The sequence below is a fragment of the Diorhabda carinulata genome, chromosome X (genome assembly GCF_026250575.1).
Source record: "Diorhabda carinulata isolate Delta chromosome X, icDioCari1.1, whole genome shotgun sequence".
In the NCBI taxonomy this organism is placed as follows: Eukaryota; Metazoa; Arthropoda; class Insecta; order Coleoptera; family Chrysomelidae; genus Diorhabda; species Diorhabda carinulata.
In genome coordinates, this window is record NC_079472.1 from 63,555,141 (window position 1) to 63,569,451 (window position 14,311).

Sequence of the window (14,311 nt, forward strand, 5' to 3'; positions counted from 1 at the left end):
AGAGCTTGGCTAGCGGACAAGATGATAATCTTCTGTTTGCGATCATTCCTTCCAAATTCCGAGACATCCATCCACAAAGAGGTGTGTAACCATGATGTGTTTTATCTTTTACACTGTGACCTCAATTTTTTGCTCGCCATAGTATATGAAACTCGTTATAATCGTTTTTAAGAGTGGTGCTTCGATAAAAAGTTGTAAATCTTAGAGAAAATGTGCTACTTGCATATTTAACCCTCATCACGTTGGTCTGAGTAATAAATGGTGAGAGAATGGACAAATCTCAGCGTCGGAGAATTGTTTGATGTTGCGTGGGACAGAGACGCATTAAAAATCGTGGTTGCCAACCTTCAATGAGAAGACGGCATGGGAAGAAGAAGAATCTCAAAAACTAACAAATTAAGAAAAGTGTCGTGATTTATTATCCGTATTCGCAAAATTCTTAGTTATAAATTCGGTTTTATAACAAAAAATAAAAATATTTTTACGTATACACATCGGGCTAAGCCAACCATTTCTATCGTTTCTATGGTTACATTAACCGTAAGGCTTTATACAAATATGTCAATTCTGCATTGCAGTTTTTGAAAGATAACATTTTTATACAACTTTTATTCAAAAAATATCTTTAATCAATTAGAATTATGACTAGCTGCAGTAGTTCAGTTTCAGTTGATGTGAATAATACTCCTAATTCGGATGCTTCAAGGTAAGTAAGCGATTTCTGTATTCTTTTCTAAGGGCATAATATTACCTAACCTTTGTGTTTATCATTCTTTATAGACGTGAGATATTATGCTACGATGTCATTAGAGTATTTTTATCTTTCTTATACTTTATTTTGTTGACTAAAGTTACCTACAAAGAGAATTACATAATAGGGTAAAATCAACACGATTTTCCAAAATATATCACAATAATTTGACTTTAAATCATATTTTTTTTTTGGTCGTTATTAGATATATGACACCAAAAAGTTTACTTTTGTCTTTAGGAGGCTATCTATCTTTCAAACCATTCAAAGAAATAACTAGTACATTCCATGAGTTCTTGGCCTCATATCGTGCATAAATATTTATGCACGCGTCAATGACAAGCTTTACACAAAGTTTCAACTTACTATTTCCATCAAACTGAACTAGATTCTACTGTGAGTGAGACTGTTCCTTTGTTATCAACAGTGAAATATTTGGTAGCAGAAGTTTAAACTATCTGCGAAGAACAGCATCGCAGTGATCGACAGAAAGTTCACTGCTCACAATGGAACAAAAACAGCGTCGTAAAGATGTTTCCATTGAGTGTTTGGCAATGTATCACAGAAAAAAAGCCGAATTTTTGCATCATGGATGAAACGTGAGTCCATCACTTTACACCCGAAACAGAAAAACAATCAAACAATAGAATGAAAAGGAAAAACCGATTCCAAAGAAGGGTAAAGACCGTTCCATCTGCAGGCAAGGTCGTGGCGTCGGTTTTCTGGGATACGCGTGGGATTATTTTCATTGACTATATTGAAAAAGAAATAAATATCAACGATGAGTATCATGCAAACTTATTGCAACGTTTGAGCGAAGAAATCAAGCAAAAACAGTCGCATTCAGCTAAAAGGAAAGTGCTGTTTCATCTAGACAATGCACAACTTAACACATTCGTTATTGCAACGGCCAAAATGAATGAATTGAAGTTTGAATTGCTACCTCATGCACCCTATTCGCCAGATTTAGCCCCCCTCGGATTATGTTCTCTTCCGAGACTTGAGAAAATGATTCGGTTTCCCAACAATGAAGAGGTGATGCCGGCAGTTAATGGTTACTTCTGAGACCATCCTCGTAGTGCTCGAACGACCACTCGGACCAGTTTTTTTGAAGAATATATCAAATTGGATTGACACAAATCAAAAACAAAATAGAGGTTTTTTACAGTGACTTGTTTCCATCATTTTCAACAATTAAAAGTTGTATTGCTGGAAACGAGAATCATTAGAAGATAGTCGACGTACGGAAGGTTGTGTGACGGTTTACTTCAGCAAACGTTAAATTACTGGAACAAATTGTTTAAAGCGACCGGCGTCTAAAAACAAAAAAATTGTAGCACAGACTGGCATTTTTTCCAAAACAAATGCTCTAAGGGTCTTACTTGAGCATTTAAATATGACAAGATGGTTGTCTCGAATTCGCAGCTCAGTGCTAAAGCAGCGTCGAGTTTTATTATGATCCAAAAAAGATTCCATGGATTGGCACCAGGAAGGAGAGCCCATGGTCACGATTGGTTTCAAGGAATCCAATACAACTATGAACGTGGCATATTACTCTGACTTACTAAAGCAGTTGCTTTGCTTTCCAAGGCTATTTTATATTTTCATAGTGGTATAAAAGCTTTAGTCAAACGTTCTGAAAAGTGTTGGAAATAAATATCCTCTTCATCTTCTTCCTATGTTAAGCTAAGGGTACGGACATAACGAGAACCATCGACCTTCGACTGTAGCATAGTACCATAGAGAGAAAAGGCCGCAAAAAATACTGAGCTTGGCCTTTACCGTAGCATGTGATTCAGGATTGAGTATCACGCCTATGCGCGAAGCAATGATCGGTAAGGCCATCCAGTTAAGTGGCAAAGAATTCTTCAAATAATTCCTGACATAATCATTTATTTGGAAAGGATATTTTGATGCTACATATCATATTAAGCAAGCTCAGACCAGCTGAATTGGATGCTTTATTTTCTACTACAGCACTCTATGAAGTATTGGATATTAATTTGTTTCGACATGTGATCTTTATAGTTTCCTGTTTAGTGTCCGATTTGAGAAAAACCGGCAACTCCTTGAACAAAACCAGCATGTACAATAATCGAACGATTCTCTTTTGATGTGGGTTACTTAATACCATTATCCTCTCTCCAACTTTTGCTTGTGGTATGTATTGAGTGAATGTATGTATAACATCACTCAATAAGTCGTGTGACTGATACACAGATGGCGCTGCCATTGTCAAATCCGTATGACGTTTATGAAGTACCAACTTTCTAAAGACTATTTATAAAATTTCATCACATTTTAATAAGTCAGAAAAAAGTGACAGCCATTTAAGTGAAGCTACTTTAGTTATTTTAAAAACAATTACGTGCGTTAATTTATCATTGCTTCTTGATGAAAAATGCTGTACAAGCTCAGCAACGGCTTCAAAAAGTGTTATCTGGACTCTGTTCCATCGAAAAGAACTATTTGTTATCGGTTAACTGAATTTAAACGTCGCATAGGCACCGATTGATGTGGTTACTCCCATAAAAAATCAAAAATGTCCACAAATTGGTTATATCTAACCGTACATTGAAAATGCGTGCCATAACTGAGACAGTAAAGATATTAGAAAACAATGTGTTTACAATTATGCATGGACATTTAACCATGAAAAAGTTTTTTCCAAAGTAGGTGCCGCGGTTACTCACAGTCGATCAAAAACAACAACGTAGAGCATCACTTTACTCCGGAATCAAAACGATCATCATCTGAGTGGCATGCAAGCCGGTGAACCACGTCCAAAGGCACAACAGCCATCTGGGAAGGTTATGGCTTCAGTATTTTGGAATGCGCAAGAAATATTGTTCAGCGACTATCTACAAAAGGAAGAGACAAGCTATAGAGAATACTACATAGAGTTGTTGGATAGTTTGAATGCAAAAATCAAGGAAAAACGGCTTCATATGTCAAAGAAAATACCACTGTTTCATAAAGACAGAAGCACCGATTCACAAGCCGATGGCCGAGATTTTTGAAATGGATTGTCTCTATTTTCCTCGTTCCTAAAATTCTGGCGTTCCCAAAATTTTAGCGCTCTTTAAATTATTCCGCTTTAGGCTTGGGCCTCACGCTCCTGAGCGTAAATCCATCACTGTGTTTTCTGCGGTTCAATATTCTGAGTGTCCGCTCAAGATCCTTTCGAAGGATTTAAACTTCTAACTCTAGATTTCTTGGAAAAATCCTTTCTTTTGTTTGAGGCAATAAAATCTATTTTTTACATGTTCTTTATACTTTTTTGACACTGTTTTTATCATACCATACCAACATACCAACTTAAAATGTCGATATACATATTTTTTTAGAAGTAAAAGTTGTCAGTCTGTATGTACAACAAATTCTAGTTGTTATCTTCAAAAAAGGAAAGCGAAGAATCCTCTAATGTATCCATTGCGACCGAGTTATTCGAAACCGTCGAATAGTGTTACAAATTCAGTACGACAAAGAGTTTTGTCCGCAAAATTATTAAAACTGAGATCTATACAGAGTCAGTTGAACGATGCCAACTTTCATTTATCGGTAAGTAATTTACTATATTTCTTTTTTGTTAATTAATATGTATAAAATGAATCAGACTCAAAATTCGTGTCTAATTTTGTTTCAAGGAACTGGCAAGAGAAAATCAGTTTCTGAAGAATCTACAAAAACGTCAAGATAAAGCTCTATCGAAGTAAGTTTAAGATCAATATAAATTTTTGTGATGGATTTATTACTATAGTTTATTTGAAAATAAATGATGGCACTATATTTATTATCCAAGCGGTGAATCAAAATTAACATCATAAATCAGTGACGGCATATTTGTAAAATAAAATAATTAGTTCGCGTCATATCAGTCAACAACAAAAAATTGAATATCTCATATTTAACATACTGTTACACTACCGTTACAACGCGTTTCGATAACCAAGTTATTGTCTCCAGAGACTCAAGGCAAACTAAAACCTATTAACTTGACTTACCTGTTTTATATCTATATTTATATATGTTTTCATTTAGCAATTTCAAATGCATCCAACAATTTATTATTACGTGCTCTTTAAACCGGACCACAACGGATCTCTTAGTTTGCCCAATATACTTCGCATCACAATCACCACAGCTAATTTCATAAATACCATTATTTTCCAAATTTTGCTATTTTATCCTTAGGATTACCCAACAATTGTTTGACTTATAAACCAATTTTAAACCCACTCTGTTAAAAATTCCCTTTTCTTGTTTTTCATTTTGATTTTGATTTCTGTTCAATAAAAGTCACATCTAACGACATGTTTCGATGTAGAAATTAAAGATATGCAACTTTCATTCGAAACTTTTTTTAAAATTTTTGAAAGAAATGAAGAAACCAAAATTTTTCATTGTTATTTATAATTGGGTTCAAAAAACACTTAAAAGTGTAATTAGCAAGGTTTAAGGTGATGTCAATAATTTGGCCCAGAGTATTTGTACTACACAAACAAATTTTGGAAAACTTTATATAAATTGAATTTAGTTTGGAGAGAAAAATATGGAAAATGTGCGATCATTAGTCCGGGAAAGTAAGATCCAAAAATAAATCCCGAAATTTTTTCGAAAACGGAATATTATGTCCCTAATTGAATATAAATCAATGCCTAATCATTTTTCTGCATTCTCTGATAAATTCCGACCACAGCTTAGTTGGTGTTTTCAAATCCCAAATATGAAGATTCGAGGCAATTTACTTCTATACCAAGCTGCATCCCTGAGGAAGTAAAGGGCCTCAAATTATGGCCAAAAATTTCGGAAATTATTAATTTCTTTGTAACCCTTCAACATAAAAATACCAATTTTGGTACACTGTATCACACTGTTAAAGACATTGAGTTATGGTGAGTAAAGGGGCTTGATAGGGGTAATCTATCCCTAAAAATTTGAATTTGTTTCTACAATATTATTAATTTATTTTTCCATTAAATTGTGAAATATGAAATAAAATTCATGAGAGTCTGTGAAAAATATTTTTTTTTTCAAATCAACATTGAATAGCATTTTAAAAGAAGGTTCCCAAATTAATCCCTCAAAATGTGCCATTAAAAATATCAAATTACCCTCAATCGTAATATTTTGGATTGCCCTATGTGGACTTGTCAAGTTTGTAATATAAATTCTTGACTTTTCTTTAAAAATGACAAAGAAACAGTAAAAAAAGTTTCACAATTAAATTATCCTTGGTATGAAAATTTTAGATCAACTGGCAAATAAAAAAATGAAATTTTAAGGTTAGGTCACTCCTAGATAACCCCCCAAAATGTTTCTATCGCCTTATACTTACCATTATTTAATTACGATCTCATAAAGTGTACTAAATTTGGTATTTTTAAGTTGAAGGGTTACAAACAATTTAATTTTTTTCGAAATTTTGGACCCTAATTTGACGCATTATTACCCTTCAGGAATAAAGCTTGGTATGGAGGTGAATTGACCCAAATCGTCATATTTCTTTCAACCATTGTTTGTTTTATTAATATTAACAATTTCGGAATGCGGTTTGTTGAAATCGACAAAAGAAGAATTTTACTTTGATAGACAATATCAATAAAATTTTATATACATCTCCTCTTTGAACGCTTAAACTAAAAACGAGGAATTGATTGTTGAAGCATTAATTATTATTTCAAAAGAATATGCCTTCAAAAACCACAAATTTTGAAAAATTATTCTGAGGCGATCATTAGAAGCCGAAAAGTCGAAGTCGGCTAGATACTGAGAAAATACTGTAACGAAATTTTAAATTCATGTTAGATCGTTCAATACCATCTGTAAATATATTTTTTTAATCTTCATCATTTCTTCTAAGGCATTTTATCTTGCAAGATCAACGTTATTACGTCCAACACAGTTTTCTTTATATTCCAACTGCTACTTTTAGGTCTATACTTATCATTCTATGTTGTTTTTTCTCTACGTCTTTTCCCTGGAGGCTTCCATATCATCAATATTCATTCTGGCATTCTTTGGTCATCATCGACAGTCCTCTGTTTAGTAGTTTCCTTGATCTACTCCGATTGGTTGCCATATTGTGGCTATACTTCTTGCACATAGAAAGTATTAGTCTGTAATATGCTTTGAGAGATTCTTTTTTTTTTGTTTTCTTCACTCTAGTGCTTTTTTTTTATCCTAATATCTCTTAGACTCTAATTATCTCGGTGTTTCGTGAGTCTTAAATATATATAAATAGTTTCGTCTTCCAAAAATAAAATTGTGGTTTGTTGAATGATACATTTTACTCATATTAATTTTAAATTGAGGTTGTTGAGGTACATCTTATATTTTGAAGTTTTATGACATTAGGAATCATGCCTCGTTTTTATCATATAAACAAAGATATTTTCTTAGGTACGAAAATACTAGCGCGGATTTACCTCGTCTTATACGGTCTCACGAAGAACAACTTCGAGCCGTTACCGAAAAGAACAAATCACAACGTCTAAAGATCAAAGAATTGAACGATCTACTTAAAATTCGAGACGAAGAACTGTCAAAAACACAAGAAAAATTAATCCACTTCGAGAAACTTAACAAAGATAAACGTCTACTTGATAGAGAAAAAATGTTGGAACAGATCGAAGATTTGAAAATGAAATTGAAGAATGCAGATGAAATTAATAGCGTGTTAAATAGAAAATTAGCTCTAGAACAGAAAACGGCGAAGCAAAGACTGAACAACGAATCGATGAAATACAGACAATCGCAGAAGGAAATGGCGCAAGCGCTAACAGAAATAGATAGACTAACGTCACTTTTAGAGGTGAGTTTTTATATTTTAGTACCTACGTCGATCTATTTACTAACTTTTTTGGATTCAGTAATGTAGCAAACGTAGCAGCTACTTCCTCTACAACAATATAAGCCATTTTTGAAGTTACGTCGTAGGATATTCATCTAATCGTCTTATATGCTTAAGGTTTTTCAAAAATCTTCGCATTAATGTCGTGATGGTAACTGTCAAACTGTCTTGTTTATTTGTTGAAAAATAAAAAGCCATCATCGAAGGATGTTTACGTCCAGTGGAAGGTCCTTCTAGCCGGGCTGCTTAAAGAGTAGCTTTCGAATTATCTTTGCCAAATTTTTAAGTGATTCAGGAGCTGAAGAAAGGCAAAAGCCTACGGTTATTTTACATATTCACAGTATCAAATCCTGGATCTGACGAGCACGACTTTTCGCTTCCTTATCTATTCAATGGAGAAGTACAAATCTGATATTTGAAGTAATTTCTTATCTTATTGTTTGAACCTTACACACTAAGTTGATATATCTATCACTTCTATCTTTATCTTATCAATATTTGGTAAGTATTTATCAGGTCCTGTGGCGCAACGGACAACGCGTCTGACTACGAATCAGAAGATTCCAGGTTCGAATCCTGGCAGGATCGTTTGTGTTTTTTGATAATAGACCGAATTACATTATTATAAATGATTTCAATATAATCACTTGCAATTTCTCTGATCATTATGTGAAATATTCATCAGGTCCTGTGGCGCAACGGACAACGCGTCTGACTACGAATCAGAAGATTCCAGGTTCGAATCCTGGCAGGATCGTTTGTGTTTTTTGATAGACATGACCTTGTCATTATAAATATTTCAAATATAATCAACGTCCTTGAAAGGTCAGAATGTCGCTATCGCAAATGAAGACCAGACATATTCTTCGACATTCGAGGCGTGCTAAACACTGATTCTACGAAGACGTTTTCAAGCGATAGTGTGCTGGGATTAAATGCGGCCAGAGCTACCACAAGGGTGAATTATTCACCACGATAACGCACCAGCGCTTGCCGTTAAGAATTCAGCAGTTTTTGGCCAAAGGACACATTTCAACGCCTCCAAAACCTCCGTACACTGCAGATCTGACTCCAATGAACTTTTAGCTTTTTCCTAAAATGACAGTGCCAATGGGAGGGAATCTGTATGAGTCGATTCACCATCAGACGATGGCGATTTTAAAGACCTTGACATCGTCTGACTTCCAGGTTTGTTACCAGAAGTATTAGGGGCGGTGAAACAAGGGTGCGGAACACTAGCGTAGTTGTTGTGAAGGGATGACTGCTTACAATGTACCACTTGCTGTAAATACAACGTTTATAATCAAATTCTCCTTATTTAAGTGACACGCCTCGTACATGAATCATTCATCAGGTCCTGTGGCGCAACGGACAACGCGTCTGACTACGAATCAGAAGATTCCAGGTTCGAATCCTGGCAGGATCGACTGTATTTTTTGGTTTCGCAAATGAAGATCATATTAATTCGATTCTTTGATATCCAGAATGTAATCTACAATAATTGGGTACCACACAACTAAACACAGGCTTAGTATCTTCTACAAGGACGTTTGGTGTACTAGGATTGCGCGTGTAAGGCCAGAACCACGATGCGGGTGGATTCCTCACCATGACAACGCGCCATCACCTTCGTTGTAAATAGTTCAACAGTTTTTAGCTTGTAACACTTCCACGCTCTCCGTACAGAACCCAAATCTACCTCCGGTAGACTTGTAATTATTCCTTAAAATGAAAATGTCAATCGAAGAGAATCTGTATCAGTCGATTTAGTCCATTCACTAGCAGAAGATGGCGGTTTCAAAGACGGCAACATCAGCTGGTATCCATGGTTACTACCAGAAGTAGAAGCATTGCTGGAACAAGAATATGGCACTCCAAGGTGGTTGATGTAAAGGATTGACTACTTAAACTGGGATCACAACAAATTGTCGTTATTTCATTGCCATGTGTTGCATACGTATTGTACATCAGGTCCTGTGGCGCAACGGACAACGCGTCTGACTACGAATCAGAAGATTCCAGGTTCGAATCCTGGCAGGATCGTTTGTGTTTTTTGACATCGTGATTATGGTATTATAAGTATTTCAGATCTAATCATTTATAATTTATCTTATCAACATTAGAAAGATTTATCAGGTCCTGTGGCGCAACGGACAACGCGTCTGACTACGAATCAGAAGATTCCAGGTTCGAATCCTGGCAGGATCGGAAATACTTTTTTGGCATACTTCACAAGACATTAATAAGAATACTTATGACCACTATACAATAATCATGATAATGAAAATAATCAATATCAAAACTGAGTAAATACGAAACCAAGATCAAGTTCAGATGTTAATATTGGTCTTGCATATGTGGTGTTGACCTTTATTTTGCAGTGTAGAGTCGTCTTGATGTTGTAGGGTCCAGTCCTGTACCAAGACTCTTTCTGACAATTTGGCTACCAAGAAGATTGGTTCACGTTGGATACCGCATAATTTGACAATCGCTCAAAAAAAAACTGGCGAAACTAAACAATAATCTGTTGTGGGTCTTTAAAGGCGAGATGAATGCAACAAAAGTTGTCGCGCACGAAATACTTCGCAGCAAATGGTCGCCTGTTTTTAAGGAATAACTGGATGTTTCACCAGCGTTCCATTAGAGCAATGTAGATCGATCAATTTTGAATGGTACTCTATCATTTTTTTGCCAGAAGTGGTCGAAAAAATCAGGGAAACCAATCGCAGAAGACGAATCATTCTCCGCCATGACAATCCTGCCAGTCTTGATCTTAATCTTGTACCTAGACTCTTTCCAGAGTTACACTTTTTTATTGATTTTTATTGAAGAAAATTCAAGAATAGAATAATTTTTCAGGTGATTTAAAATAAATGGAGGATTTAGAAATACAACGATTTCCATTCAATCAAGTTTTCAAAGCCTCAAGTAGCTATTCTTCTCAAGCATTTTTTGTATGGAGAAACGAGCGTAAGATGTTGCTTCCATTCATTAATTTTTGGAGGAAATTCTCTATATTTTTATTCAAAAATTTTGCCCCTAAAATTAAGAGCAATGTTTGAACAAAAAATGCATGTTCGGACTTAGTTTTGTGTGAATTTTGCATTACACGGTCTTGGTCTTTGATTTTGAGGAGTTGAGGCTGATATTCCTTTTGCTTTTTCTGTAACACCTAGACCGCAAGAAAAATCTCGCTCATCACTCTCCCTAGGTATGAAAATGACCAAACAACACAATTAATAGAAGCAGATAAACATTTTCACGTCATTGAACTCTATATGAAGCTCTTTAACCTCACCAATATATATTATAACCTTTCAATTTTTCAAATTGCGATAAAAACCAATCATCATCTGTTTTAGGCAAAGGAAAACGTTGTCCACCCTCGTAAAAATAGATTCAACCGTGTGCCTGGTCAATCGGTATCGACGGTCACCCTAGGCGCCCTGCATCAATCTTCAAAAATAAAAAATACTGATACGAAAGAAAAGTTGACGACTATCGTCGACGATTTGGAAGAAACAAAAACGTATACCAACATAAAATTAGAACCGATCAAATGTCCTAAAAACGAAGAAACTTCGAAAAAAAACAACGGAATACTGACACTACCATCAGAAAGTATAAAAAATAGATTATCAAGTGGTTCCAAATCGAGAGAAAGCGTCGAATCCGACAACGGTTCGGAATTGTCTCTAAGTAACTTCGACAGTTCCGGTGAAGAAAAGAGTCGATGTAACGATACCAATGAATCGAGTTGTAGGAGTACATCCGGTAATGCGAATCGATCGATGAACAGAACGAGTTTGTATGGATCGAATGATGAAATTCGATATTCTAGCGATGAAAAATTAGAAAATGTGCAGTCACATATAGATTCGGCTATTGAGAAGGCAGTTAACAACGTCGATACGGAATTTGAGAAAATTGGTAATTTTAACACTCTTTTAATAGTTGTACATGTAAGACTTTCCGGCAACGATTTTGCTCTACTCTGAGCGATCATATTTAATTTAAACACACTAAAAAGTTGTATAGTTCTTCCAATATCAATTGCAGATTATAAAAACTGGTTCGAAACCCTTCCCGACAATTTTTTTTTGGTCTACCATTGGCGTAGATACCTAATTTTATAAATTTATTATCCTATGCGAGAAAGTATTTGTTAAAAGGCAATCGAATCATTATAAATTATACGCCGTTATTTAGACAGATACACTTAATTGTAGTTCTACTTGGAACTTAAAAAAAAAATCATTATTATACCTCGTTAACTTGCTACAACTAAATATTAAATGATAAAAAGGTGAATAGACGAAGAAAATGTACCTGCCCGTAAGGGAGTTTGGTTTAAACAGAATAACAGACGTGAACTGAGACCTTTTTGTACCCCATTCGTTTATTAGGACTTCGGTAATCTTGTCGCCATGGAACTAGCCTTGAGGATTTGGTTATTGCCATCCATTTATTCAGTTTTTGGTGTTTAAAACCACATGCTAACAAAACTTGATGCAATTACATGTTTTTTGGTTCTGAGAATGATCCACAGCAACCCCTTTTGTGACTACTCGATAAATGGAAAATTTATTTACTCTAGTCAATTCAGCAATTCTTATTATGATTGCATTTCAAATTTTCCTTTTTTTTTTCACAATTAAATAAATCTCATAAAGTGACGCCACTGCTTATCGCAGACTTTCTGGTAGGAACATTTGTGTACATACGCCTTTCGACAGCTTCGGCCAATAGAAATGCATTTATGTGAACGATTCGATGTTTTGATTTGTAAACAGTGGAGATGATGTGTCCACGTGCACTGAAGGTTTATTAGATGTTTACGGAAGTTTATACGGGAAATAAACATTATTTTTCGTTTCTTAGTTGGGTGCATTTTTATGAAATATTGATTATTCCTCGCATAAGACACAACAGACTTCATTATTATGTAGTTTCTTCTATCTTTTTAAGGTGTATGTCTTCTTCTTTCTTCCATAATATGTCAATCGCCTTTTCCTTCAATATCTTTCGTAATCCTAACTATAGGTTGTCACTCCGCATCTTTTGTGATCAACCTCTTCTCCGTGTTCCAATTGGAGATTTATTCTTTGCTATTTTTACCAGTTTATCGTCTATCGAGACTCATTCATTGATGTTTTCACTTCTTTTCACGCCCTATCCACCACCAGGGACGTCTTAATACTCCCTCATGTAACACATTCCACAGTTTTTTGGTGGGTCTATAGGGGTAAAGATCGTTTATTCGGCCTCACACATAAAAATCTGAGCAAATTAGTTCGGTAGATCTGGTTGACCAAATAAACTTCCAATTCCACCTCCCATTCACCTATCAGGGTAAGTTTTAGCTAAAGAACTCCCAATATATAAGCTGTAAGAACATATCGCTACGAATAGTCTCCTCTTAAAGAAGAGGCAATTCGTTTTTTCAAAAGTCTAAATATCTTCCTCCATTAACTGTCCCATTCCAAAAATGGTCGATGATTTGGAGGATGTATTTCGAACTAGTAGTGGACATTATCGCGATTTACGTAGCCTTATCTCTCCACAAAATTTGTGGAAGTATTTTATAATCGTCGTTTATAATATTTACTTGCTGATATTCGACAAAAATTTAGGTTTTTCAATTTTATATTTTCAAAGTCAACCTCTAGTGGAATCTTTTACCCATTTTCTTAAATACCTTTACTTATACTGAACACAATATTTTCACTAACACTAACAAACACTCACAATTACACTGTTTGACGCGCGTTTCGATAACCAAGTTATCGTCTTCAGAGTTTAAACTTCGAAGATGATAACTTGGTTATCGAAACAGTGTGTTCAGTATGAATATCACCAACGGTTCTAAAAATTCCATTATTCCAAATTTACTTAGACTATTTTCTTATGATTGGAGCATATTTTTTAGGTAATTACTGCTCTGGCGTTGTGTCGAATGTCAGAATGTGTTCAGAGCGGTTAGAAGCCCAAAGAGAAAGCCTCAGGTCGTACAAAAAGGATACAAATACCATATTGGAGACTTTTGAAAAAACGGAAAAGTTCGAGAATAAATTGAAGGAATCTTTCATGAACTTTGATCCTCTAAACGATGATTTTTTGAAAGACATTCTTTCGGACGACTATAAAATTAAAAGTAAAAAAGATAGAAATGAAAACGTAAAGAAAGAAACTAAATTTGGCGTTATTGATAGGAAGAAACTGTTGAATACGTTGAAAGCTATTGATGCGGGTGATAGCGTGGATAGTTTAGATGATTTACACACGAAAAACATCCACAAGTTTAGAGAAGTCGATCAACTAATTGGCTGACGTTGATAGTATAATGTTACGGGGTGGACCAATGTTTATCCGAAAATATTCATCAAAAAATTTCTCGTACAAAATATGTAGCTTCAACTCAAACAAAGCGAGATATTAAAAATATATTTTTTTATTAAATATGTTCAAGTAAAGTAAGAAGTATAAATGTTTTATTTATATTTGAAGTTTCATGTAAAATTACACTAGAACGGTTCATTGGTCCATGCGGTACAAATTTAGTTATTGTAATATATTTATTGGACATAAACAGAGAAATAAAATATCTATTTATAAAACGTTGATAAGAAATTTATCTCATTTAAAAACATTTTCAAAATGTTGTTCTCGTTTTGTAAAACCACAATCGGCTTACAAACACCATTAAG

At 34.7% G+C, this 14,311-nt stretch overlaps 1 protein-coding gene and 5 non-coding genes across 6 annotated transcripts; all 6 read left to right on the forward strand.

The window, feature by feature from the left end:
- Positions 1-537: 537 nt before the first annotated feature.
- LOC130902352 (lebercilin) lies at positions 538-14,234 on the forward strand. Its single transcript, XM_057814444.1, has 6 exons — positions 538-706; positions 4,099-4,312; positions 4,399-4,463; positions 7,154-7,565; positions 10,967-11,534; positions 13,534-14,234. The coding sequence occupies exons 1-6, from the start codon at positions 642-644 to the stop codon at positions 13,932-13,934; spliced, it is 1,725 nt and encodes a 574-aa protein (XP_057670427.1). The 5' UTR covers positions 538-641; the 3' UTR covers positions 13,935-14,234.
- Trnar-acg (transfer RNA arginine (anticodon ACG)) lies at positions 8,120-8,192 on the forward strand. The gene has a single exon. It is a non-coding gene; the product is annotated as a tRNA-Arg (tRNA).
- Trnar-acg (transfer RNA arginine (anticodon ACG)) lies at positions 8,289-8,361 on the forward strand. The gene has a single exon. It is a non-coding gene; the product is annotated as a tRNA-Arg (tRNA).
- Trnar-acg (transfer RNA arginine (anticodon ACG)) lies at positions 8,958-9,030 on the forward strand. Its single transcript has one exon. It is a non-coding gene; the product is annotated as a tRNA-Arg (tRNA).
- On the forward strand, positions 9,575-9,647 carry Trnar-acg (transfer RNA arginine (anticodon ACG)). The gene has a single exon. It is a non-coding gene; the product is annotated as a tRNA-Arg (tRNA).
- Positions 9,740-9,812, forward strand: Trnar-acg (transfer RNA arginine (anticodon ACG)). Its single transcript has one exon. It is a non-coding gene; the product is annotated as a tRNA-Arg (tRNA).
- Positions 14,235-14,311: the final 77 nt, after the last annotated feature.

What these genes read in the sequence shown, in the direction of transcription:
- LOC130902352 (XM_057814444.1), top strand. Translation starts at nt 642, where the DNA reads ATGACTAGCTGCAGTAGTTCAGTTTCAGTTGATGTGAATAATACTCCT. An exon ending in CCTAATTCGGATGCTTCAAG is followed by an intron (nt 707 to 4,098) that starts GTAAGTAAGCGA and finishes ATATTTTTTTAG; the next exon opens with AAGTAAAAGTTGTCAGTCTG. An exon ending in TACGGAATTTGAGAAAATTG is followed by an intron (nt 11,535 to 13,533) that starts GTAATTTTAACA and finishes CATATTTTTTAG; the next exon opens with GTAATTACTGCTCTGGCGTT.